Source organism: Phocoena sinus, chromosome 2 (assembly GCF_008692025.1).
Source record: "Phocoena sinus isolate mPhoSin1 chromosome 2, mPhoSin1.pri, whole genome shotgun sequence".
NCBI lineage: Eukaryota > Metazoa > Chordata > Mammalia > Artiodactyla > Phocoenidae > Phocoena > Phocoena sinus.
Genome location: NC_045764.1, coordinates 152130440 through 152158348, shown reverse-complemented (window position 1 = coordinate 152158348; position 27909 = coordinate 152130440). Strand labels below are relative to the sequence as shown.

General features: G+C 55.6%; 1 protein-coding gene across 1 annotated transcript; it reads right to left on the bottom strand.

Moving 5' to 3' along the window:
* Positions 1 to 1125: 1125 nt before the first annotated feature.
* Positions 1126 to 22062, bottom strand: VASH1 (vasohibin 1). The gene is made up of 7 exons (XM_032623973.1): positions 20567 to 22062; positions 14061 to 14149; positions 12787 to 12843; positions 11146 to 11220; positions 8088 to 8469; positions 6193 to 6305; positions 1126 to 5296 (listed from the first exon to the last, which is right to left on the bottom strand). The coding sequence occupies exons 1-7, from the start codon at positions 20867 to 20869 to the stop codon at positions 5224 to 5226; spliced, it is 1092 nt and encodes a 363-aa protein (XP_032479864.1). The 5' UTR covers positions 20870 to 22062; the 3' UTR covers positions 1126 to 5223.
* Positions 22063 to 27909: the final 5847 nt, after the last annotated feature.

Genomic DNA, 27909 nt, shown 5'->3' with positions numbered 1-27909 from the left:
GCACTTAACCCAGCCCTCCTTTCACGAGAGCACTCCAGGGGCCTACTGTGTATGAGCCCATCTCATTGCAGTCCACCCACAAGGCCCTTTACTTGGTACTTTAGCTGGACTTGAATGTGTAAATTTCAAGACTGCCTTTGTGTGAAGGTGTATAATCCAAGTTATTCATAAACTCTGGTTTATTGAAAGGCTCTTTTTCGTTATCGCTTAAGCTGGATTTAAATGAACCTGTAATTAACATAACTGCCTCTTTTTAATGGCGTACAGTCTAAGATGTTCATGGATTCCACCGGACCACCCCTCCTCTTCCCAGTGGCCATGCCTCACCACCATGCTACTGAAAGTGAGGGACTCTTGCTGTGCTAAACAACACTTCTAGTTAGGACCTTATGGGGACTGGCTGGGATAAGAAGTAGGAAATATACTCCCTCCTCTTATAAGTCTAGGTTTTACTCCCAAGCTGAATGAAAGGAGACCAGAGAAACAGGGAGGAAGGGTTAAAGGTGAAAAATGCTGTGGGGTCTAAAAGATATTTCTGTGCAGGTCTGGTTGTAATTGTTTGGACTTGCCTTAAAGCATTGGGAAGAGGTCCAGAGCTGGAGGGACAGTGTAGAGGAAGAAGGGTGGAACCAGCGGTGTTTTCCAAAGCTGTGGCTTTAACCACCATAGATTCTGCACTGGCAACTGTGATGAGAAGGGACTGCAGATCCCTGTTGCTATGGTTTCCTGAAATAGCCTCATCTCCCAGGAGAACACCCAGCCTTCCTCTTCTGTTCCTGATGGACTGCTGGGGACTAGGACAGGAAGAGCAGGGCTCTGGAATACATCCTGCGCCTCTGGGGGCTGAACTGGCTGTGTGAGGGAGAATGCATTCATTTACAGCCAGCAGGAAGGATCTCCCAGATTAGGATTAGCAAGAGCTGAGTGGCTTCAGCAGGCTGAGGGTGACAGTCTGGGACCCCAGAAGTTTTATCATGACTGCAGGGGCTGTGAGGTGTCCTGTTGGCTTGTTTGGGGCTCTCCTCACCTCCGGGCAGGTTCTCTCCAGAGCTGCCGAGGCTGACACTGGTGGGTGGGGCAGCTCCAGCCTCAGCTCCCAGAGAGAAGAAGACAAGGTTTACAAACTGGGGCTTCCTCCCAGCCCACACAGCTGAGCTGGGGAGACTTTATTCATTTCAAGGAAAAAGTGAGAACAGGAATGAGACGAAGTGTAAAAGTCAAAGGGGGAGGGCCAACACTGATATGAGAAGAGGGGGAACAAAGTCCAGTACAACATGGCAGCCAACACAGAGCTCGAGGGAGGGGCCGTGCACCATCACTAGGCCCCAGGCCAAGCGCACCCGATTTCTTCTCTCATCAGACTTGAAGAAAAAGGGGAACTTGGGACTCTGGAGCACCAAGATGGGGCGAGCGGGTCAATACTGATGGACTTGGAGCTAGCACCACAGCAGCCCTGCCTGGCTGGGGCAGACCTCACCTCCCACCCCACGCTCCCCCAGAGGATCTCCCTGCCCTTCCCACTGGTTTCTCAGTGGAGCAAGGGAAGTGGGGATTTCAACACAGCCCACTTCTGGCACACAGAACGTGGTCGATATGCTGGGCCCAGCTCACACCTCCCTATACTCAGAGGCCGGGGGGCGGTGCCTGGGGAAGCCGCTGTAGCTAAGCTGGAAACCACCCAGGCAGGAGACCGAGGCATGCACAGGCACACAGGCCTCTGGGCGCCACCAGCCAGAATTAGACCCCGTCCCTGGGCCGGGAAGTCCAGTCCGAGCTGGAAGCGTTGGCATAAGATGGGGGCATAAGCGGGGGGCATAAGATGACAGAGTGGGCCAGAAACCAGGTACGGCCAACCTCCAGGCTCTTTCTGCCGCTCAGAACCTTGGCCCTAGGCTTCATCATGGCACCTGGGGGCCGGGGGCGCCGCTCTCCCCACTTGGCCACGCCCAGGAAGGATGGGTTGGCTGGCGAGATGGGCGAGGGGACCATGACCGTACTGAGGCCGTGGGAGGGAGAGGACCGGCAGGTAGGTGGGTGGGAAGGCTTGAAACCCAGTTGCCCAGTGTTCTGACCCGGCACCCAGCACAGAGCACAGCAGCCAGGCCTCGGGGAGCAATCACTGCCCGCCCTTGCCGACCCGCCTTCATCAAGCAGCTTTCTCTGCCCTTCCCTTGACCCCTCCCCAGCCAGCAGCCCCTACCCCTGAGGAACCCACGCTGAGAGCTGGAAAGCAGTCCTGAGTCGGGAGGAGCGAGGCCCGGTCCTTCACAGGAATTGAGATGAGGTGATACTGAGGATGGTGACTAAGGCCCTGAAGTCCCTGCCTCTGCCTCCCCAGAAACTCTGCAGCCAGGCCAGCCCTGGGGAGCAGAGCCTGTGTAAACACGCCCAGGAGGGGAGGAGGGGTTGCTACATCTGTGAAACAGTTACATTAAAAAGCACCGCTGTATCCTGTGGGTGTCCACAGGCCCGAGGTCTGAGCGAGGACGGGGGAGTGCTAGGGGGTTATCAGCTGTGGGTGGTCGGCTCCCTCCCTGGAAGACAGCAGTAGGGGTTGGGGCTTCGTCCTGCTTCCTTCTCCCTGAAGGGCTCAGGAAGGAGCCAGAGGGTCAGAGCACCCTGCTGGGCTCCCATACCAGGAGCGGCTCCCTCACGTCTCACCCTCAAGCCCTGTGGTCCACAGGGGCATCTGGGGTGTCTGCCGATGAGCAGCCTGCACGAGGCACCCGCATCCAGACCCACAAAAGTCCTCACTTTCAGCCTCACGCCTCCCAAACGGATCCATCTCTGCCTCAGGCGAATGTGTGAACGTGGGGACCCACCACCCCTCTCCCTGAAAACTGGGATGGGATGGGATGGTGAGTTAGAGCTCACAGTGGCCCTCGGATTGGTCTGGCTGGGGTGTAGTCCAGGGGACAGGTTAGGCACCTCCCCAGGGCCCAGTGACCCATGAGAAACCCAGGGGACTGAGCAGCCGGCTTCCCTGTTGGGCCTGGCTCTGGGCCAAGAGCTGCTGGTGTTAAGAGCTGCCAGCCTGGTGCCTTCCCTGGCGGGCACTTGCGTCAGCAAACACATCCTGTCTCCCTCTCTCCCTTTCTTTGCTTCTCAGGCACAATGCGTCTCCCTGGCAGGCTGAGAATTGCACTATTTCTATTCCACTCCACACCCTCTGGTGTCTCAGCAACTGCAGGGAGTTCCTGGTATGTCTCTGGTCTGCAGGGAGAGCAAACATGAACGTGGGGTAGCTGCCCACTCTGAGCAGCGTCAGCAGCGAGGACGCTGCCCTGGCCCGGCCTGCTCTGGGAAGCCTACAGCTTTTCACGCTTTCCACCTCAAAGTACCTTGGTGGACCTCGCCCCAGCCCAAGCCCTCTCTACTTCAGAGATTACAAACCAGCATTCTTTTCCACATTGGGCTTTACAACTTTCTGAACTGACTGCCAACATTTAAAAATCAGCATACTTCACATAAAAATTCAGAGTTCTGGCCTCTCAACAACAACAAAAAAATCAGGCAATCTGATACTGCAGGGCCTGTGCTTAGAATGGCTGAGCAACAGCGGCTGCTTTAATGGGGTATGTCTTCATTAATTTGCCACAATCCCCACCCAGCCCTGCAGCCCTCCTTTTAGTCATCTGCCTGGCCCCGCAGGCATTTGAGTTTACAACTCTGGCTCTGGTCCTCCCTCTTCCAGGCCCCCAGCCCCGCTGCAGCCTTATTGCCAGCTGCCCCTGGCTGAATCCTAGCCTCTCAGTATTAAGAAACCTTAATGGTCATCTCATCCAGTTATCCTTCCGTAACCTAAATCCTTTCTATAGCTTTCAAGATGACAAGCAGCCATCTAGTCTTTGCTTGAATACCTCCAGCAATAGGGAACTCACTACTCCCCAAGGCCGCCTGATTCTAAACTCTCCCCCACATTCTTTTCTCACTTACATTCCCCAGTTCTCTGGCCCTGCCTCTCCTTAGTGGCCGCACTGCCCCCTTGACCTACACCTCTTTGTTACTTGGGCCTCCAGAACCTTCCCGCAGGCCCTCCAACCTCTCTCCACAACCTCTCACCTGCCCGCCAGGTATCTCACACCTGCCAGGCAGGCTGTGCAGACGCCAGCAGCTCAGCTTCTTCCCTGATGAGCTGCCTCACACAACAGGCCTGATCATCACTGGGCCCTCCACACCTACCCAGGCTGCTGAATGAGGGGAGGTAGGGCTGGGACACAGGCAGCCTGATCTGGTCTTCATTTCCCCAGCAAGGGCTAAGGTAATAGGAAGGGGGAGCAGTCCCTGGGGACTACCTACCAGGGGGACAGACCTGGGCCTGAGTGGCCCACCCTATCCCCAGCCATGGTTCCTGGACCCACCAGGTCTATTCAGTCCCCACAGTCACGCTGAGCCCAGTGCATATCTGGGCCCTTGGCAGAGCCCAGCCCCTCTGCAGGGAGGCCCCGGCTTCAGCAACAGGCAGAGCTGGGCTGAGCAAGGAGGCCAGGGAGGGGTCCGGGAACCCTTCCCCCACTGGTTCTCTCCTGGGCTCTCGTCCATCCCACCCCAGCACAGGCCCTGCCACGAGGCAATGTCAGCCCACAAAGCACTGTTCATGGGGCTGCAAGGGCCCGAGGACCCTCCTGAGCCACAGGCTCTGGCTCTTGGGGCAGATGTGGCCTGTGCTAAGCTCCTGATATGGGCCAAACAGCCCTTTCTCAGGGTGGTTACTACCCTGCTTTCCTTTCCCTGGGTGAAGATTCTGCCAGGGCAGACAGGACTGGAGAAACATCCCTCCCTCCATCCTGCCACAGGCCTAGCAGAGCTGGGAGGTTTCCCGTAGATGGAATGGACCCAAATCCCAGAGAGACCTTGGGGCAGGGGTACCAGCAGAGCCAGCAACCCCTCCTCACCCAGCCCTGTGGCGCTTAGATCCTCTAAGCACTGGCCTTCCAGCCACTGGCAGATCCATTAGTTTTAAGTTTTTCCCCAAATACCTTAAATTTCAGTTGTTGAGTTAAAAACTCAAAATTAAACTCTTCACTGCCTTGTGGTCCAAAGTTAGGGGGATTGGCCCAGCGGGAGGGGCAGCATCTTGGGTGGCTGAGCTGGGACACGCTCTTCCCGCTGCCCCTCACCCTGCCCCACTATCAGCCCCAACTTCCCCAGGAGCGAGGCCGGTTCTGGCAGGCAGATGCCGGCCCCCAGAAGTGGGTGCAGCTGGGGGCACTGCCGCCTGCCTCACACTCGGATCTGGTACCCATTGAGGTCTGGCATGGCTTTGGGCTCCGAAGGCTTCTTCTCACCAGAAGGCCTGCAGGGAGGAGAGAGCAGAGGAGGGGGAAGGGGTGAGTGGCCAGTCAGGGAGGTGCGGGAGCAGGGTCCCCACCTCCCCAGTCTCCAAGGTGTCCCAAAGGAATCGGTAGAGCCCCTGCGGAAGTGTGTTTCTGCAGCGCCCACACGCCTTGCTGCCCTGAGTGTGGTCCCTGCACTCTCTTGCAGGTACTGCTTTCCACGGAGGTCAGCAATTCCGGCTGCAGTTAAGTAAGTGTAATAGTGTAATGCTTCGGTCTCTGTGAGGGGGATCTGTTCTCTCTGAAAACCTCCTAGGTCAAAGTGAAGGATGCTGGATATTGGAGGCCAGCTTGGCGGCCCTTCCACCAGAGAGGTGCTTCCAGAATGACAATGACATTTAAAGCACGAGCCAGGCCGACGTGTAGGAGGCAAATCTGATGAGGCAGGCTGGTGTCTTAACGGGATGTTTCTGCAGAAACCACAGACTCACAGGGGCAAAAGTTTCATTCAAAGCCAGCCACCAGCTGCCATCTGACATCAAACCTTTTCCAGTGATATTCCTGGAAGGATTCACTGTAGGCAGAGCCCCGCCCCTTCTACCCTCCTTCCCACAGAGCCCATTCTGCAGCTGGCCTCCAGCCTTCCCTGTGGGTCTCCGGCTTGGCATCTGGGCCCCGCATAGGATGACCAGTGGGCCAGCAATGTCTTCTCTTGAGAAATGGGATCGCATCGCCTCCATATCAACGCACAAACAAACACACCATCCTAAGTTCCCTCCAGCAGAGACAAAAAAGAGAAAGGTGAGAAAGAGAAGAGGTGGGGGGAAGAACAGAGGGATCTGGAAGATGAGAGGGAAGGAAAACGCCTTTTGCTGTCTCCCCAGCCCCGCCACCCAAGGCGAAACCCTTTTCTCACCGCCTTTCACTGCGGCTGTTCCTGCGGTGGGGGCTAGACTGGCCCCGCTGTGGGGAGGACACATCCTTCTTGCGGTCCTTGGTGGGGGAGGGAGGGCCAGTCCCTTTGCCAATCTTGGTGGGGAGGAAGAAACAAACACTCATTCCAGGACTGCCCCAGAGCCCGTCCTGCCCGGCAGGAGCCACAAGCCCCAAAGCTGCCCTGGGCAGGGCCCAGGAAGCCTCGAGCCATGCTCTGCCGTCCCAGGGTCTTCCCAAACCTGTTTCCCAGACACTACAACTGCCAGGGCAGTGGTTCCACAGCAGGGCTGCCTAATCTCTGTTGGCCCCTGAAATAGCAAGAATATGGGTGGAAGTTACTGAGGGTTCATGTTGGCCCTTGAGAAAAGGGCCATTTACCCATGCCAGGTAGATGTGCTGGCTGGGGAAACAGCCCATGTCTGAGCTATGGGCTGGGATCCTACCAGACCCAAGGGTGACACTGGTTATCTCGAGTCAAATCAGAAGTTCAGACTAGCAGCTATATCTCTGATTAAGGAAAAAAATGAGAAAAGCAAGTGAATTTACGCAGCACTGTCCGTTCGACCTGAATCTTCAAAACTTGGGGTATACGGGAGTGGTACTGGAAGGGGGCAAAAAACATGGGAAATGCACAGCACCAAACAGATTGGGAAACACAGCACGAAAAACTAGGCAATAGTGCCTCCAACTCTAGCTCCAACCTGCTCCCCTGAAGATGCAGTAACACTCCAGCAGCTGGGCACCCAGAGCTCTGCAGGGGAAGAGGGCAGCCCCTGAAAGCAGCAGGGTCAACTACAGCCCGCTTCTGCCCTGGGGAAGGCACTGTTGCCCCACGGTCTTGGCCTAGGGGCTGGCTGGCGGGGCAGGGCTGCCTTAGCTCTGCCGCATCCCCGCTGGGACACCTGAAAGCACCTGTGATGTGCCTGGGTTCGCCATCCGGACACTGAGCCCCAGTCCCTTCTGCCTCCCACAGCCCGTGAGCAAGTCTCTGGGCTGCCCGTACCTCACTTCCTTACTCTGAAAAGGGAGCACCCACTGCTGCCCGCTGCCCTCCCGGCGTTTTGGGGAGCAGCAGTGGATGCAAAGGTGCCACAGTCATGGCTGCGGCCCCAGGCTACCCGGAGGGGCAGCGCACAGGGCTGCATGACTGGGCAATGGGGAGGGGCCGGCAGGCCCCAGAGGAGGCACCCCCATCCACGGGAAACCAGGGAGAGGCCAAGATTTTGCTCACCTGTAAGGCTCTGGGGGCCAACTCCTCAGCAGCTCAGCCTGACTACTTCTGGGTCCAGCAGCCCCTCCCCCTCCTCCAAGACCCCTGCTCAGTGGGTGTGGGAAAGCGGGAGAAAGGACCACCCCTCCTTGTGTCCCCACAGTCTGAACCTCCTCCTTTTTCTGACTTCCTCCTAGCCCTTCACTGGGGCTAGGGGTCAAGAGTCAGGATACACGGGGGTGATGGCAGCTGCTGCCCATCCCACACGACCATTCCCTCCAGACAGTCTATGATTTCCCTCCAGTCCTCACGCACAGCCCCCTCCACCTGGCCTGTGGCACCCCTGCCCTCCTCCACGTGCTCAGACCCGGCTCGTCTGCTGCCCCCTCCAGAGCCTCCCCTGGCCTGCTCATCGGAGGGGGCTGTCTCATGGATAACGACCTTTGAGTAAAGCCCGGAAACTTCTCCCCCTCATCTCCCTTAATCCTGGCACCACCTCTGCTGGGGCGGGGGCGGGGGCGGGGGGGGGGACAGGGGAGGAGGGAGGGGGCTTCCCTGGAAGAGCGACCCCCTACGAAGCGGCAGCCCTTCCGTCTCCACCCCTGTCGGCCCCTGGTTGCTCACACCCCTGGACGCTCGCGGGCAGGGCGGCCGCTCACACGGACCTTGAGCCGCATGTCGCGGGCGTGCCGCTCCAGCTCCTTGCGGAAGTCCTCGCGGCCCAGCCTCTCCACGTCCAGGACCGAGTGCTTCCACTCGATCTGCTCCACGCTGTGCGGGTCGTGGGACACGCACTGACCCAGCTTCACCTTCTTCAACACGTGCCAGCAGCGGCTGTAGGCGGCCTCGTAGTCCAGCACGAGCTCGCTGAGGGTGCGGAAGGCCGGCGGCTTGTACATCAGGTCCTCGCGCCGGCTCATGCCCAGCGCCCCGTAGCGGCCGCCGAAGTTCACCCCCAGCACGATGTGGCGGAAGTAGTTCCCTGAGAAGTAGGTCTTGAAGCTGATGGGGAAGCGTTCCAGGGTAGGCATGCTGTTGGTGAGGTAACTGACCGCGCCGCCCCAGCTAAGGAAACAGCCAGGGAGAGGCCCAAGGGCCAGCGCGCAGGGGCGGGACGGCCTCCACCCCAACCTGGGAGAGGCTAAGTGAGCGGCCCTGCACCCCAGCTCCTGAGTGCTGGCAACAGGTCTTGCTCACCTCCACTTCCTGTCGTCAGGGTTGGGCCTGGCATAAGTAGGTGCTCAATAAACTCAATCTCTATGGGTCAGGGCACTCAGTGATTACCGGCTGCTGCTACGACCTCAAGCAGGGCTCACCAAATAACACCTTAAGAGTGAGGCCGGCATTCCAAACCGCAGGGCCCTCCAGAGTCCTGGGCTGAAGGAAGGGTAAGAGGGCCCTCTGCACACCACCCCGTCTCCCTCTCTCCCGTCAGTCACACAGCCCTCCTCACCTCTACCTTGTCTCTCACACCGTCTTTCTCTCACACACACTTCCTCACAGATGCACTGACAATCCTGTCCTCTCTCTCTCCACCCCCTACGCACAGACATACTGCCTGTTGCTCTTCAAAGAAAAGCAAGCTTGCCCCCGTGGCCTGGGAGGCCGAGAGCCTGGTCCAGCGGCCCACTGCAACCTCCACGGGGGACCTTCTGCGCCAGCTCTTTCCTCTAGCTGCCCCCTCCACCCCCCACTGCAGCTGCCAGTTCGTCCTCAGGCCTCAGGCTTGGCCAGCACCGCTGACCTCCCTTTCTAAAGCAAGTCTGCTCTACGTATTTTCCCCACAGCACATCACCACAATCTGTAATTATTTTTCTTACTTCTTGGTTTACTTGCTTATTTTCTGTCTCCCCGACTAGAATGTAATCTTCTGAGAATGGGGACCTTGTCTGTCACGTTCTTTGCTGTTATCTCTGGGGCCCAGCACAGAGGTGGGCCCAAAACAGTCACTCAAAACTCTTCTTGAACAAACGGGTAGAATAAGATAAACAGGATAAAAGCTTGGAGGAGAGACCACGGAGACACTGCATCCAGCGTCCTACGTGCACCCGCTCATTCAACTGTCCTAACAAACTTGCGGGATGGGATTGCCATCGTCCCCTTCTGCAGAGGAGGACTCCAAGGCTCAGAGATGTTAAGGAACTTGTTCGGCGTCACACAGTGAGGATGCGGCAGAGCTAGGATTCAGGTCCAGGTTGGCCTGACCCCGAAGTCTGTTCTCTCAGTCACCACGATGCTTACGGAGCCCGACTCCTTGCAAGCTAGTGACTGGGGACACAGATGAGCAAGGCGCAGGCTCAGTGTGCAGCGAGGATGAGGCCCAGGGACAAACCCAATACAGTGCTCACCACGTGTGTAGGAGGGACCCGTGGTGGTCCTGTGGGGACAGTGGGGAGGGGTCCCCCCAGATGGGGGCTGCTCCTATTTTCTTCCCGCCAGCAGGTAACCCCTGAAAAGCCTGCAGGACCACGTGATCCCGTCTGGACCAGCTTCTCTGTGTGCTCAGGGGAAGGGGAACCGAGTCTCCCTCTTACGATGGGGTGGGAACCTCCACTTTGGTGTGTGGCTCTGAAGGGGTTGCTGGCAGCAGCCTGGAGTTCTTGGGCTGGCCTCACACTTGTCCCAGCAAAGAACCCTCTGGAGAGGGACATGCTCGTGGGGCTCTTTGGTCCATAGAGGACTGCCACAGTAGGCTTAGCTCTGAGGACCCCTCAGGGAGGGGGACCGGGGGGCACCCCTTCAGTGTCTTCACATAGTTTAAGGCAGGTATGCCTACGGGGGTGGGGAGTGTCCCCCTCAGATCACAGTCCTCCTCAAAGAAGCTGTGCTCCTGGCCTTTGACCGTCGTCTTCTCCTCCGGGACCTGCCCTAGCGAGTGGACTCCTCCGTCCCATTAGGCACCTGCCACCTTGCCCTGCTCAGCACAGAGCCAGGTGCCTGCACCAGGGGTGGCAAACAGAATACTTAAAAGCCTTGGTAGGTGCAGGAAAGAGGGTGATGTGAGGGGTGGTGGGCAGAGAGGGATCGAGATTGGCCTTCAGTTGGTACAACTGAGTGATGGGCACATGGGTTCCATTATATTAATCTATGCTTATACAAGGTTAAAATTTTCTGCAAAAAAACAAAACAGGGTAGGGCTCAGGCAGGGTCCACTTATGACAGAGGACTGGCCATAAACACCTGTCTCCTTACTTTGCTCTAACTGGGGATATTGGGGGGCTTCTATGTCCCACTTAGCTACTCTTGTAACCCAGCCATAGGTCCCAGTTCTACCCTTTGGGTGGGGGAGACTGAGAAACCCTGTTTGCTTTTTTTTTAATAGGCAGTTTTATATCAAAGATCCCATCCATTATCTCCACAAATTAACATGTCCTAGAAATGCCAACATCTGGGCATCCAACCTGCTTCTTCCAGACTCTGGTTCTGGGAAATAGCACAACAGCCTTATGAAACAATGCGCCCTGATCTGTGGTTCTGAGAACAGGGTCACCGCGTCCACGACTCAAAAAAAGCTGCCCAGTAAGCCTCGGAAGTTAGCAACTGAGATGCAAGGGACTGAGTCCCCCTCAAGCTCGTTCACATTGGGCCAAGTTCATGACTGCTGGGAGAGGGAGCCGGGAGGGCCCTGGAGCTCACTCAGCCCTCCCCTTCCAGAGGACGAAGCTGGCCCAGAGGTGCTGAGCACGTACCTACCCCCACCCAGGCCTCGCAGAGGAAGGATACATTCCCAGGATCACGGCTTCCAGGCATTTGATTGGCAGAGCCTCTTTGGTCATTTCCTTGGCCAGGTCCATCAGCCTGGGGGGAAGGGAGGCAAGAGTCATAAGGACAGAGGCTCCTTCCGGTGAAGGAGTATCTCGAGGTGGACTAGAGATGCTAGATGGACAGAGACTCCCCTCCCTTTCAAGCTACCTCAGCTCAGGCCCAGCACCACCCTCTCCTTCCCCTCACATCCTTCCTGAGCCTAAGTGGGTGAGAGAAGAGGCAACCACTGAAGTTAAGGAAAGAGGCCTCTTCCCCCTCCCCTCAGGCTCTGCTCCAAGACCTCTGGCGGGGAGGGTGAATGGGGGGCATGCAGAGGTAGGCAGATATTTGACAGCCACTGGGCTAGGGGCCCTCTGTGAAGGTGGTGTTTGGGGGGCCCATGGGAGAGCATGCCAAGGGTGCTGGAGACATTGGCCTTGATCTTGATCTTGTCTCTTCCACAGCACAGTGGACACCCCTGACCCAACTCCAACTTCTCGGAAGAGTTTGTAATTGATTGTAACAGCTGCCCCGCAGCTGGCCAGCTGCCTGGGGCCTGGACATGGGATCTCAGGAAGTTAGCTGCCCAGTGACTCCCCTGCCTGCTTCTTGAACTTGGAATTCAGGCCACTTTAACATAGACTATCCCTGAAGCCTGGTTCCTCCCTCCTCACCAAATGCTGCCCTCTGGGCCTCGGAATGCAGCCTGGCCACTGGCTTTGCTGGGGAGGGTGCTGGACTCCTCCATCCCATGAGGCTGGAGCTGGGCCCACACACACAGCGGCCACAGGACAACAAGAGCAAAGCTTTGGGGTGAGCAAGGCTGCATTCCACCCGGGGGCTTGGAAAGGGGGTAATTAAGTAATTAGCTAATAAGCCATTTAAAGCATTTTTTACAAGGCAGTGAACATGGACAGATTATATGTGGAGCAAGACATAAAATTCACATTAATTTTAAAAGCACAGGGTTTTAGACGCCTGGACAGCTTTGCGCTGGGCCCCCAGACCCAGCTGTGGCATTCAGTCTCCATTCTGATCTGCCCTAAGGGTTTTCTTCGGGGTGGATCCAGTCAGGGGTCAACACTTGGGGTGTAGAATGGGAAGTGAGAGATGCAGTGTTCTCTCCAGTGGGGTCCCTGTTGCTCAGAAACTGGGCCTTGTATTAAGTGACCAGAAGAGAGTCCAGTAAGGCCACTGGGGTGACATGCAGGTCCCTGCCGTGGGGAGTGCACAGGCAGCTCCAGGGAATGGAGAGAGGCGGAGGGCTCTCTCCTGCGAGGCCCACCTCTCTTAAAAAGAAGACGAGGCTCACACCCAGACATCTACCTGGGACTGCCCTCTGTCATCACCAAGCTGGGGAGCTGCCATCACCCTCCTGGCTCAGCGTGGATGTCAGGGTTCCTCATCCTCAAGGGAGCCCCGGCTGCCAGTCTTGGCCAGAGTCCCCTCTTTAGGATGTCCTAAGGAGGGCCCCACGGTGGTACTTGTCCTGCAGGCGGGCTCCCCTGGGAAGAGTCCCTGCCTGCCTCATAAGCTTCCACCCACAGGTGCCCGAGGGGCTCCAACTGGACCAGGCGCTGTTACCTTGGTGCAGAGGGACGAAGCACTCCCCACACTTACCCTGTCAGAGGTCTGCTCTTCTTAATTTCAAAGAACTGCGTCCCTGTGTGATTGTACCTGTGGGTGCCGGTTAAGGGCTTCCTGGCTTGACCTGGAAGAGGTGTGTCCCTCTGCCCTCATCCAGACCCTGGGGGTCCAGCACTCCCAGCGGTGCAGGCTGGGTAAGGACCCCACAAAATGCTTCTGTAAGGCACCTGGGAGGATGCTCAAGACCTGACTGTCTGAAGGGAGAAGGGGACGCCGCACGCTGCTTCTCCTTGCCCCACAGGGCCCCTCTGCGGCCTTCCCTCTCATCCTCTGCTACCACCCTTGCTCTCCTAGGGAGGGAGCCGTGGGGCAGGCAGCCAGGGCTGGGAAAGAGGCTGAGCCCTGGACAGCTCTCTGCAGTACTTCATAGTCCAACCAGTGAGAAACAGTGCGAACTGGGAGAAGGCTGGGGTGGGATTCCTGCACGACTGCGTTGCTGAGTGCCGCTCCCAAGCCAACCGCCTCCCTCTCTGGGCCCCAACGCCCCCCACCCCCACCCCCCACGGCAAAGGAAGGGCTGGACCCAGTTTTCAGTCACCAGCCTGCCTTTTCTTCTGCTCAGGACCCGTGCCTGGTGCCTGGTCCTGCCATCTCTGACCGAATCTGCAGCTAGGAGGGCGGGGGAGAGCCTAGGTCGCATAGCTCCAGGCAGGGCACAGGGGTGGAGGGGCCCAACTCAGGGACACTGGGGAATCCTGGGCTCAGGGGAGCCTCTTCCCATGCTGGGCAACTGGCCTCCTGCCAGGGAAGAAAAAGGTGAAGAAATGGGAGAAACTTCCAAGATGGGGAAGTTACCTCCCGAAGCATAAAATCCTTTTTCTCCATCTACCTGCTGCCCTCCCACCACATAGCCATTTTAGACCAGTTTTTAAACAGCCCCAAGGGAAACTCCCCTCTCTCTCTCTGCTGGCGCTGGATGGTCAGCAGAGGAGGTCTGGCCTGGCGGACCTGGACTAGGCTTCCACCAGCAGGTCGCTCAGGAGACATTTACCCCATCACACAGAGGAGGAAGCAGGTGGCAGAGAGGCTGGAGTGCGTCTGGCATTCATCAAACTACCTCCAACACCCGGGCGGACACAGGCTGTGCTTACACGACTCCGGGGCACAGAGATGCCATGGGAACGGCGCCCCTGGAGTTGTGGAGTGAGGCTGCTCTGCCGAGCCCTCTCTGGCCCTGTCCGAAAACAAGCCCCACTTGGCCTTTGGACCAGCCAGACGGTGGCCATGATCCTGACCAGGGAGGATACTGCAGCTCCCTGATGTAGCGCTGCACAGCTTCCAGGCGCTCAGGGACAGGAGTAGAGGGCTGGAACGTAGGCACACTCGGTATGGGAATCTGGGGACGGAGAAAGAGCTCTGGTCACAGAGGGACGCTCACCGTGGAGCTTCCAGCCCACCCAACACTCAGATTAGCCCCCAGAGAAGTCACATCCCATGGAGGGCCACCCCGGTTCTCTCCTCGGCCGAGCCTCTCTCCTCGGCAGCCCCTTCCAGAGGCTCCCGTCAGGCCCCCACCACAGCCCTTCCTCTCCCTCCTGGCACTGGACAGCATTTCTAATTTGGAGCTTACGTCCATGTGCCAATTTTATGCTTCTTTAATGATTTCAGAAAGACACAGGTTGACTCACCTGACTCACAGGTGTTTGAATTTTAAATTTCATTAACTTCAAGGCTTAACAGGAATGTCAGTATTGGGGTGGTGTTCACTCTGGTTCAAGGGCCGGATCAAAATCGGTTTACCAGGTGTCCCTGTCCTGGGCTGGGGGAGTGCTCCGTGAGAGGCGGACACACCCTCGGCAGGTGGTGTCACGCACCACCCCCCATATCACAGCACAGCGACCAGGCCTTCCAGCTCCAAGCTAAGCTGTCCAGGAGGAAGTGCAGGGGGCACGTGGTTTGGGACGGGTCTTGCCATGGAGTAGCCACTTTGAAGGGGTTCCACGGCAGCACACGAACTCCGGTTCCCCTTCAATAGCCCCCTGTCCTGCCAGCTCCACACCTGTAATCAGCACAGGTAACCAGGGAACTGTACAGTCCTCCTCACCGGAAGAGACTTTCCAGAGCCAGACCCAGGAAGGGGAGAGGTGGGGTGTCGGGCAGGGGCCTCCTGAGGGCTGGGAACCGCCAGCCTGGGCTGCCCGGATGCTGGGAGTCAGGTTAGGAGCTGTGGACCCCTAGGGCTGTCCCTCAGCAACCAAGCCGTTGCCAGGAAAGAGGCCACCACCAGGTGTGCACCCCCAGGCCACCCTCTCCGGCCAGGGGAGCCCGAAGTCTGGCGGTTTGGCTGCCACAAGTCAGTGAGGCCTCAGAAGCCAAGGGAAGCATCAACCGGGTCCTCGGGGTTACAGAACGGCCTTCACTGGGTAGAAGAACCAGATTCCCAGGGCCAAGGCCCACCCCTCTGGGGTCCCCCTTGGCTACCAGCACTGCCAGCTGTGAGGTGGCCTCAGGCTCCTCACACGAAAAGGTCCCACGCTCTTGCCCCCAGGCCTCTGCCCCGCCCCCCAGCAGGCAGGGGCTGCTGGGAGTGTCGGTGTGCACAGGTAGCGAAGGGAAAGGGCAAAGCAGGAGCCCACAGGTAGGGCTGGGCTGGGGGAGGCGCTCCCTGTGGTGTGGTGAAGGCACAGCCTTTTAAATAACGTGGCTACAGCGGCTGGGGCTCTGACATGAAGGGAAGTGACACACCAGTGATCACAGATGGCAGGGGGACACAGCACAGCCTCTAACAGACACCTACTTGCCCCAAGGGGCCGAGGCACAGAGGGAAGGCGAGGTCCAGGAGGCAGCTCTGCGTGAACTTCCTCCCCCTCCCTGCCCGTCACCTCCTTCCAGTCTGGGCAGTCCCAAGCCACTGACACCTCATCTGGAGGAAGCTATTTTCCCTTTCACACCACCCCCTGCTGCCCAGACTGTCGCCACCACTTACAATCAGCAGGGGGATAAGAGCCCCGGACGGTGGGCTCTCCCCCTGCCTGCCTGACCACCCTGTGCCAGATGGGCTCCAGAACTCTCTGAGGGCCTGGCTGGCCTCCCTGTGTCAAGGATATGGGGTGGGAGAGGAATTACTGCACAAGTTACTATAAACAGCACGGCACGTGGCTTCTTCAGGTGGAAGATCGATCCCAGGCACGTCGTTCCCACTTCCCGTGAGGGCATCCAGTGACTTCGAGGAGACTGGGTAGGGACTGTAAGTACACCCTCCCGAGAGACACTCCAAACAAGGAGGGCACTGTGGTCCAAGAGTCCTTAGACTAAGCTCACAGGAGCCAGCCCTGGGCCAGGGCCGGGCGGTACCCACGAGGGCATCCCCTGCCACCCAGACAGAGGACCCAGGAACTGGCGGCTCTGCAAAAACTAAACGGCTCCAAAAAAGTTAAAAAAGACCTGGGATCCATGAGCAGGGGCTTAAAGGCCACCATCACTGAGGCTTAGCTGGAGGGAGCTGTCCAGCGGCTCAGTGACACATTAACTCACGTTAACCATTGCCAACAGGCCGGCACCTTTCTTCTGAATGTTCACACAAGCATACACTCATTCACTCAAAACAAACAGGCAAGATTCTGTACATCCAAATGATTGGGCCTAGTGGAGGGCTGTTTGCCCACAGCCCCCAACCCCAAACCAGAAGCCAGGAAATGCACCCTCACTGTTGAGCAGTGGGGTTAAGTGAGGTCACAGTGGAGGTAAGTGATATTGGCCCAGATCAATTCAGGGATGACTCCTCCTCCACTACCAAGGCCAAGGGTTACCTTAGCTCCAGGAACCCCCTAAAGTCCTGAGTTCTATTAAGACATTCTCCCCCGGCGGAGTCCATCTCAGACTAGAACAGAAAGGAGGCTTGGGGGAGGGGGGGCAGCCCGCAACTGAGTGTGTGGACAAGAAGTACGATAGCCTAAAGGCTGATAGAGCTGGATCTGGAACCGGTCCATCTCTGTCTAAATCCCAAGCCCGCCGTTCACTGCCTGGCAGCAAGATCCTAGTGGGTGCCATAACAGAACCAACCTCAGAGCCTAGATGAGACACTGCATGTCCAGGCCTTACGACAGGGCCTAAGGCCCTGCACACAGTCTTCTGTACACAGCAGAGGCTCAGCTCCTGCCCACTGTCATTGTTATTCCTGTGCGTGCCAAAGACACCGGTCAGCCCATGAGGACCCTGGCAATGCTGGCTTTTTGGGGGGAGATGTCCAAATTCGCATTTTGCAGGAGCTCGGTGTCCAGAGCCCCACCAGTGGCCACTGAGCTTTCACAAAGGTGGTGGCAGGGGCTTCCCTGGTGGCTCAGTGGTTAAGAATCAGCCTGCCAATGCAGGGGACACGGGAAGATCCCACATGCCGCGGAGCAACTAAGCCCGTGTGCCACAACTACTGAGCCTGCGCTCTAGAGCCCGTGAGCCACGACTCCTGAAGCCCGTGTGCCTAGAGCCTGTGATCCGCAACAAGAGAAGCCATGGCAATGAGAAGCCCGCGCACCGCAACAAAGAGTAGCCCCTGCTCACCGCAACCACAGAAAGCCCACACGCGGCAATGAAGACCCAACGCAGCCAAAGATAAATAAATGAAATAAATACATTTATTAAAAAAAAAAAGGCAGTGGCAGCTTGAAACATCAAGGAGACATTCATACAAAGGGGCACAAACTGCTCCTGGATCTGTGATGCTTTTAGAAACTGCTGCCCTTTAACACACTGGCATCATCCTTGTAAAGGACGTTTCCCCAAAGCGCCTGTGGGGTGGTCTGCTGCACCCTCACCTCCTTGCTCCACTCACCCATTTCACATGCTTTACTTCATCAGTTCCTCCCAATAACCCCTCAAAAGTGGGTATTGCTATTATGCCCATTTAATATTTCACAGCTGAGGAAACTGAGGCACAAGGAGTTTGCATACCTTCCACCCACAAGTAGTTACGGAAGAACCGGGATTTGAACATGGTGGATGTGATGTTTTATTACACTACACTGCGGGGGCCCCAGACTCAACCACCTGCAGGGGCCGCACAGGTAACCACAGGGAAGGCAGGCTGAGAGTGAGTGGAGGGGACCGTGGCCACCTGGGGGACCGTGGCCAGCCCTCACCTCCAGCTGCCTCCCGCCATGTGGGATCACAGATTCTCTGTTTCCAGATCTTCTCATTTTCTGAAAAGATGCCAAAAATCTGGACCTTGAATGTGAAATCTCCCTATTTTAAATTTTGGCTCAAGTGGCCTTTTAAAACATTATGCCAGGGCTTCCCTGGTGGCACAGTGGTTGAGAATCCACCTGCCAATGCAGGGAACACGGGTTTGATCCCTGGTCCGGGAAGATCCCACATGCCGCGGAGCAACTAAGCCTGTGCACCACAACTACTGAGCCCGCGCTTTAGAGCCTGCGAGCCACAACTACTGAGCCTGCGTGCCACAACTACTGAAGCCCGCGCTCCTAGAGCCCATGCCCTGCAACAAGAGAAGCCACTGCGATGAGAAGCCCGCACACTGCAACAAACAGTAGCTCCTGCTCGCCGCAACTAGAGAAAGCCAGTGCGCAGCAATGAAGACCCAACGCAGCCAAAAAAGAAAAAACCAACAACACAAAAAAACCAAAAAAAAAAAAAACCCATTATGCCATCCCCAAACTCTTAGTCTCACCACAGTGTAATCTCTTCTGTGAATGCCTCCGTGTCAACTCCAAGGGCATGACCACTCAGGGAGGGGCCAGCCCAGCACTGGGTGCATACCGCTGGCACTCTGGGACCTGACCCTGCTGCCTCCCGGCCTCCTCCACCCTGCCCAGACTCTGGGGCTCCTTCCTACTCTGGGCCGAGGTGGAGGAGGAACCCCACACACACTTTCCCTGTGGTTTGAGGAGGAGAAGTTTCAATTTTCCCAATCCTCTCACACAATTCCCTCAGGACCTGCACACTCCTGCCAGTCATGACACCCCCCAACAGACAACAGCTTCATTCCTTCATCAGTATCTTTCCCATGCGCGAAGCTTGAAGATGACAAGATGACATTACCAAACCAGTTGCTAATGAGGTTGTCAATTTTTGTTTTTCAGCCCCCAGGAGTTGTGACAGTTCTGCAGGGGTCCATTCACACTCTCTCGTAGCCTGATTCAGACATCAGCAGGATGGCTGGATAGCATCTGCTAATCCCCAACTTGCTCACGTGGGAGAAGCACGTGGCCTAGCTTCACTGGAACAAATGCTGAGTGAGACCTAGCCTCTCCTGATGAAGGATGTGAACACAGGTAATGAACATCCAGTAACCAGTACTGGTTTGAGGCTTTACAGTTTCTTAAATGTTTTAAAACATATTCTCTCATTTAAGCTTCACTACAATCAACCCCATTCTACAGATGAGAAAACTGTGGCTCAAACAGGTTGAAGGGGCCTGCTTGAGTTCATAGCTAGGTGGGTGATCAGAACAGATGTCCATATCCTTTGACGTCACACTTCCTTTTCCAGGCATTTATCCCAAGGAAATAATCAGAGATGGACACCCAAATTCATGTTTTAGAATGTGCAACACAGTGTTCTCTTTAAGAGTAAATTATCGGAAACAATGTCCAGACACAGGGAATTAGCTAAATTCTAAATTAGTACAGAAGGCGATTAGGTAGCCTTCAAAATCAAACCACATTTGATTTCCCCTGGAAATATATGGCAGTTCCTCAACCTTCAACCTCTGAATTCAGCCTGTCCCAGAAGATAGTCTCTGATGGTTCTACCAATAAATAACTTGGTAAAAAGAAAACAAAATAGGCCACCTGTCTCCATGTCTAATCCACATTAACTGCTGCTCTTCCTGGCCCCCTCCTACTCACCTGAGCAGGCAGGACCTGAGCCTGGGGCTCTGACCTCTGTCCAATTGGCTTTTCTTGGGGGATTTCAGGACTCTGCATCTGGGAGAGTGCTTTCTTAGTCTTAACCATAATGTTGGGGGAAAAAAAAAATCAGGCACGTTTTTCCACCTAGCACTATAGGGCACAGAAAGTCTCAAGAACCCTTTCATTCAGCAAACACTTACAAGTGCCTGTTCTGTACCAAGCACACAGGAGGTCTTGGAAAGACAAAGATGAATGAGACAGCCTCAGCCTCCATGGTGACACAACTGAAGGAGAGCTGTCATGGAGAAGTTCCAGGCGTACACAGATAAATGACTGAAATTTGCCCCTCTCCACAGGCCCTCTTCTAACTGCCCTTGAACCTCGTGTCCCCCCAAGCAAAGGCCCTGGAACCGGAAGACCTGGGGGTGAGACCCAAGCTCTGCCACTTACTGGCTGTGGGACCCCTAGTTCCTACTTGAGTTTTCAGCATTCTTGTCTGTAAAATGGGTCCCCAAACTGCACTTAATGCACAAGGCTGTTGGAGAATTCAGTAAAACAACACATGAAAATATTTTCTCAACATCTTAAGCCCTGGCGCCTCCTTAGTCATTCATTCTCTCTGCCCACAGTTCTCTGACTTAGCAAATAAGATGTCAGGCCACTTTGGTGTACTTGTTAGTTAATCTGCTGCTCTGCCCACAAAACATGGGCTTTTTAGAAGAGATAGAGGAGGGCCTCCTGGAAACAGGGCATGTGGACCTCACAGAACAACCTCAACGGCAACTGAGAGAAAGTTCTTCTGGACAGGTTCAACCTACCTATATTTTTAACATATTACCACGCCAGTAGTTCCCCACCCCAACACAGAAAGTGTCCCTTTGCTCTGGAAGCCCCAAGGTCACTAAGATCTTAGCTCTCCGCTCCCCTCCCACACACAAACCCCTCACCTTGGGCAGGTCCATGGCCCCACGGATCCGCTGAGCCACCTTCTCTCCATCGGGGTGGATCTTAGCCACGTGCTTCCACATCCTCTCCCAGGTGGCCTCGTCCACAGGCAGCCCACCCCGGTTGATAAAGAAGGGGATGCCTCCATCTCGCAGGTCTTCTTCCCCTTCTTCTTCTGGCTCATCATCTCTCTGGGCTGAGGCTCCTTCGCTGGTCTCCAAACGCCTGGCCCCAGAGGGGACAGCAGCGGCAGTGGGGGCAGCACCGCTGCTGCCGCCCCCAACCGCCTTCTTCCCCCCTGGCATCCCCAAATCCTTGACGGGGGTGGGAGGATGTCTCAGCGGACAGGGGTAAGAAAGGTGGCTCACAGGAGGCCTCCCACACACCAGCTGCAGAGATAACACATGGCCAAACAGAGTGCAAGGCGCCTTTAAGAAACCAGGGCGTGGCTCCCGTACAATAAAATACTACTTGATGGGGGGGGGGGGGAATCAGTGCCTCAACAAGAAGTGCGGGGCAGAGGGGGTTGGTTGTCCCGGATGAGCCTTAGAGGCCTCGTTCTTTATGAAAAACGGGATCTAGAGAATACTTCCCAACTTGGCAGCTTTCACAAAGCACCCCCATTTGACGGCGAGAACAATAACGGACAGCAGTCTGGGCTGGCAGAGGAAAGTCAGACGGAAACTGAGGCCAGGCAGCTCAGGTCTGCGGCCACGAAAGGGTCAAGGCACGAGTGCCCACGCCGACTGGGCGCCCCAGCTCCCAGTTTTGAAGGCAAGCAAATTCCACTACAAAAATATCGCACTCTCACACCTGCGCGCGCTCCGGGGTGGGTGACTGACCCGACTCCAGGCCGCGTCAGCTCCAAGCCGGGACCCCCGGACCGGAGGGCGGTGAGGGGGCGCGATTTCTCCGACGAGACGAGTCTGGGAGCCAAGACTCGCAGCTGGCGGGGCGCGGGGAGGGGGCGCGCGCCGACGCGCACATTCCACGCCCGCAGCCAACTCCCCGCACAAAGTGGGCTTTGTCTCGGCCCCCTGTGCCCTCGCCCCCGGGAAGGAGCGGCGGAGCCCCCAGAAGGGGGAAGGGCGCGGCGGGGAAGAGAAGCGGGGAGCGCCAAGGCCCCGTCGGTACCCAGCCGGGCGCGTCTCAGCGGGCGGATGGCGGGCACCCGGCGCCAACCTGCGCCAGCCGAGCCATCACGGGGCGCGGGTCCCGCTCCCGGGCCCGGGGCTCAGCGGGGAAGGCTCGGGCGGGGCGCAGGGTCACCGAGAGGCGGGCTGCGGCCACAGGGTCGCCGCCCTGGACTGGCTGCAGCATGGGCGGTGGCGCGGCCGGGACGGGCGAAGGATGCTCCGCGGCTGTTAGCTCGGGCTCCAGCTGCGTACCCCACGCCCCCAGCTAAGGGCTGGAGGCAGGACAGCTGGGCGGAGAGAGCAAGCCCGGAGGCTCGCGCAGCCACGGCCGCGGATGAAGCTAGAGGCGAGTGACAAAGCCTCGGCGAGCGCGGGCTGCGCTAGTCCCCGGAGAGCAGCCCGCCGAGCGCGGGGTCCACGCGCAGGTCGCTTCTCCGAGGCTCGGCGAAGATCAGGCCACCGCCACCCCCGCCGCCTCAGGACCCAGCAGCTGCCGGCGGGGTCCACTGCCGGCCCGCCGCCCACCCGGCGCGACTCCGGCCCGCGCCGCGCATGCGCTCCGTCCCCCCCTTAAAGGGCCAGTGCGTTCCCGCCGGGGCCTCCGTCTCCCTCAGCCATTCCTCTGCCCCCAGTTACCTCTAGGATGCCGGTGGGCTTGCGCTCCCCTCTCACCCCTCTCTCAGGACGCCGCGAAGCCGGTGCAGAGCTGCAGGCGAAGTTCGCAACGTGCCAAACCGAGCTCAAACTCCGCGGAGGGAATTCCGGGCTCGGAAGGCCCGCGGTCGGGAATTTCCTAGGGGACTGTCTGACTGAATTTCCCTCAGGGTGTAGAAACCAGACTATGGTTTGAAAATCCAGGGTTCTAGATCGTGTGGGACATGCAACAGATCACTGCCTTCTATGGGCCTCGGTTTCCCCATCTGTCAGCCGGTGTCTTCACACTGGGTGAGCACAGAGATCTCCCGGCGCGCGTGTTCCTTAAAGGAGGCTATCAAGGGGTCAGGGTCACTACCCCTTGAAAATGAAAGGGTTAAAAGTCACCCTTTTCCACCCCATAACCTGCACCAGTAATAGCGGTGTGCTGACTTCGCTCCTGTGGGCCTCCCGGGACCCGGCTCTGGGCGCGGGGCGCACACAGCAGGGGGATGCTCCGCCCGAGTCTTAGGACCATGACCCACGCGAGGCGATGGCTGGGGAGGGTCAGCCGGCCCAGAAAAAGGCGAAAGTACGGCTCACTGTTGTGTGCGGGGCCCAGGACTGCAGAGACCCAAGGCACCCTCCCCCTCCCCCTTTCACAGAGTGGTGGAGCGGAAAAGCCTCGAACTGGGAGCAAAAGCAAGGAACTTGACTAAAATGAGACAGCCGGGGTACGCGCTTTAAACTCCTCCCCTCCCCCCAGCACCAGTTAGTGTGAAAAAGTAAATGCAGATCCCTGGGCCCCAGCAGGCAGATTCAGATTCCTCAGGTCTGTGACTGCTGCGTTTCTCACCTGTCCTGGGCTGGGACTGAGAAGACCTTGGAGAATCCCGAGGTCCTCAATGGTTCAGCATCTGTTCCTTAAAGTTGCCCCTGGTGTCTGAATCCTAGGTCCCCTAGCTCCAGTAGCAAACTCTTGCTGCCTCCACTGTCAGAAACCAAGGGTGATCAATGATGGGAAGGGTCAGTGGATGATAAGAAAGTTACGAGGGAATCCTTTTAAGATGACTGAGGCAAGAAGACTCCAAGCATGTAAACACCACCAGGGACCAATAACTGCAACCTACTGATTGTTTAGATAGGGAAACCCAGTCTCAGAGAGTCATTTCCTCACGTTCACACAGCTAATAATTTGACCTGAATTCCTGCTTCTTCAGACACTTAGCTTTCACCATGCATTTTGCCTCTTGTGCTCGCTAAATGGTTGTAATGGTTTTAAAATATGTTTGCAAGTTCTTTACCACTTCTCTCAAAAGATGGAGTCTAATCCCCTTCCTTTTTAATGTGGGCTGGACTTAGTGTCTGGCTTCTAATGAATAGAAGGTGGTGGAAGCGATGGGATGTACCTCTCAAACCTAGGTCATAAAAAGGAGACATTCCTCCTGTCTCTTTCTTACTCTCTCAGGACACCCACCCTTGGAACGCAGCCACCATGTTGTGAGGAAGCCCAAGCCACATGGGAGAGGTGACATGAAGTGGTCTGGCCGATATCTCCAGCTAGGCTCTCAGGCAACAGCCTGCCTCAACCACCAGCTAGGTGGTGAACTGAGACAATTCCGGCCCCCAGCCTTTGAGTCTTTCAGCCAACGTTCCAGATAAGGAGCAGAGACAAGCCAACCCCACCGTACCCTGTCTGAATCTCTCTCCCACAGAAATTGGGAGCTAAGAAGTGATTGTTGTTGTTTTTAAGCCGGTAGGTTTTGAGATACTTTGTTACACAGCATTAGATAATGAATACTGTGGGTTTCCTGAAATGATAAATAATAAAATAGATAGATTTGGGGTATTCATTCAAACAGTAAGTACCTACTGAGCACCTTTTATGTGCCTGACCCTGTACTAGGCACTGGGGATACAGTGGTGAATAAGAGGGACGTGGTCTTTGCCCTAGTAGGGCTATGGTCTACTAGTAGAGGAGATGTTTAAACATGTTTCCAGTAAAGTGCTTTGCCAGACGCTTAGTACAGGAAGGTACGGGAGTGCTTACCCCGGGCAACTTTCTGGTCAGGTGGGTTGTCGGGGAAAGAAGAAATGAGTTGGCCACAAGGGCAGCATGGTCTTGGCTAGAGAGTTTTCTGGGGGGTGTTCTTAGAAGTGGGAAGGGTTAGGTGTCAGTCCAGGTGGGAGGGGCATGCAAATAAGTTAGAAAATGGAGAAACTGGAAAGGGAGTTGTCTAACTCAATCTCATTTTAACTGAAAGCCCACAAAGGACAAGTGTCTTGCCTGGTGTCACACAGCTTGTAAACTGGGCCTAGATACTGTGTCCTGCATCAGATCCTCTCATGATTCCCCCACACTAATGCCCAGAGAGCAAAACCTTGGGTAACTCCTTATTTGGCTCAAAGCTCTTACGGACCTGATCTGTCTTCACAAAAACGCTGGAAGAGGTTAGGAGGAGTTAATTCCCAATTTACAGATGAAGAAATGATGCACAGGGAAGCTAGGCAACTTAAGTACTTAGTTCAGAAGCTGGCACATCAGATCTTCTAGGTACCAGGGACTTTGATGATGACAAGGATGGTGATGATAATGATGTCTAGCCCATCTCATATATCACTGTTGTGATCGTCAAACTCTGGACTGATGTTCTGGAAACCGATACACAGTGTCTTAATGCCACTACTAACATTGGTATTTATCTACTCCAACTCATTTTCTATTCTTTTTTTTTTTTTTTTTTTCCAGTACGCGGACCTCTCACTGTTGTGGCCTCTCCTGTTGCGGAGCACAGGCTCCGGACGCGCAGACTCAGCATCCATGGCTCACAGGCCCAGCCGCTCCGCGGCATGTGGGATCTTCCCGGACCGGGGCACGAACCCATGTCCCCTGCATCGGCAGGCGGACTCTCAACCACCGCGCCACCAGGGAAGCCCTCATTTTCTATTCTTGTGACACTGAAGCTAGAGTAAAATTTCTGGAGAGGTTGATGTAGCTTGTGTCCTGGGCTCACCCCTTGGCTGGAGAAGGGCAGGGCAACTTCATTAGCTGTCCCCAAAAGACTGCAGGTGTTGGTGACAGGGGGCTGCCCTAAATGAAAATGGGGTGCTGTTGGTAAAGGGGGGACGTGGAAGTACACAGCTATAGATGTGTTCATTAAAGGTACATACTGTTGGTTTGCACTGTCCAGTGTGGTAGCCAGAAGTCATGTGGCTATTTAAATTTAATCAGCATTAAATAAAATTTAAAATCCAGTTCCTCGGTCACACTAGCCACATTTCAAGTACTCAGTAGCCACATACCGTTTATGGCTACTGTACTGAGCAGCACAGATTATAGAACATTTCCATCATCACTGAAATTTCTATTAGACAGTACTGCTCTAGGATTCTTACTTGGAATTCAGCTCTTTTTATTTTCTTCTTTTTTTTTGGTGAATATGGAAATAGCAAAAAAAGTGAGTCAGAATCTTCATCCATTTGTTCAATAAGCATATACTAAATGTCTACTCTGAATCATACATTATTGTACGCACCAGGATGCCTGGGAGGGATCATGGAGATCTCTTGGTCCAGTGGATCTCACATGCGAATCATCCAGGGAGCTCTTTAAAGTACTGATACCTCACCCTACCTGGCAGAGATTCTGGTGAAATCGCTTTGGGATGGGGCTTGCACACCCATAGGTTGGAACAGCTCCCGGGCTGATGCTAACGTGTAGCTGGGCTTGAGAATCATTGTAATCTGGTCAGACCAGTGAAGTGAGCCGCTTGAGATAACCTGAAAACCTGAATCAGCATGGGTCCCATGACCTCCATTCTGGGCTTCTTACAACAGAATCAAAGTGCTCCATGCATTTGGCATCTGTCTGAATTGAATGAACAATTCTTAGAGAAGAAGAAGTCTGCTCTTCCTTAGTCCAAAGGGAATCCGATTCACTTCCAATAAAGTGCCAATAGAACTCTGGTTTTAAAATGCTTCTTTTACAAATTGTTTGAGTGTTTTGTGCCTGGAACTGTATCACTCAGCCAAGTTGGTGAAACCCCTTATAAAAATAGCGCCCTTTCCCAAGCACCTAGTGTAGGTCAGTTCATTTAATCCCCAGGACACTCTTGTAAGGTAGGTTTTGCTAATATCAGTTTACAGATCTGCAAACTAAGATGCAAAAAGACTGAGGATTATAAATTGTCCTACTTGGCACAGCTGGGATTCCAACTCCGGAGTTGGTGTCCTTTCCGCTTCCCCACCCTGAACCTACCCCGTAGCCAAGGGTGCAGGGCAGCTGGCAGACAGTTGTGTACTGCTCTGCATCTGCATAGGAAAGAAAGCTTTGTGCAGGTGAGATGCAGTCCTTTGTGTGTCAGGGGAAGCCCCTGAGCTAATGGGACCCAGGCACTGTACTCAGGGTACTGGGGCCCGGAGGGAAGAAGATTCAGGAATAGGACAGGAGAGGGGATTTGGAGTGGAGTTCTCATTTTTGTTGATGGTTGTGCCTAGATTCCTTTTATCAAGGGATTTGGAGAAAGCAGCCTAGAGCAATGTTATACCTGGAGCAGTTAGCTCTTAGACACCTAGCAATTATGGTGCATGCTTGGTGTCAGCATTATCTGTTCTTGGCCTGAATTCCTGGAGGTTGGCAGAGTGTCTGTGTCACCGTGTATCTTTGCAATCTGAGTCCCTGCCTGATACTTCCTGGGCAGCCTGGCCTGGCCTCTGGGGTGGGGGTGGGGGTGGGGCGCTGAGGAGGGGCAGGACTATTGTGTCCATTCCAAAGAACTCTAACAGAGGGGGAGATAGGGCTCCCCTGCCATTCGCTGGGGGCCACCTGGTAAATTAATAGGAGATCCAGGCCTTGGAGAGCAGCAAGGGCTGGACTCGGAATGGATCAGCATTTGTCTGCATGGCATTCAGCAGGTCTATGTGGGAGCGAAGCCACGACTGGCCATAGAAAGAGCATAGGATATCACAGCCGGAAGGGCCCTTCTTGTCCAGGTTTCATTTCATAGTTGGGAAACTGAGGCTCAGAGAGGTGACAGGACTTGCTCAAAATGACACAGCATGTTATTGGCAGGGATCACACCTGCATTCAGGTCTCCCTCCTGGTCCAATATGCCTTCCCTGATGTCTTCTCTAGCAGGAGAGAAGCTGGTAGTAGATGAACCCTTGAAAGCTTTTCAGTGGAAAGGGATAGAGATGGTCTTCTCACATTTGCTTCACGCTCTGGCCGAGCTGTGTGTGTCAGTGGGTGGGTGTGGGCAGGGTGTGTATTTAGGAAGGCTCTGTTCAATCTGGAGGACTGGGTGATGGCCTCTCTCATTTTCCAAGCAAATCATACTCATCCGGACTTGCATCCCTCCTTTGTTAGGAAATTGGCATTTCCTTTGACTTATTTCTCCAGTTACTGTGGCAGGTATTTGGCTACTGACAGGTTATCGAGTTGGTCAGCTGGGAATGGCTGGACTGTGGTAGCTGCTCCCAAGCAGTGGCCAAGGCTCTGGCTGTCCCTGAAAGAATCAAAGGCCAAGCTCAGCCTCCCTGCTCACTGGAAGGACCCAGGACTTGGTGACAGGGAGAAA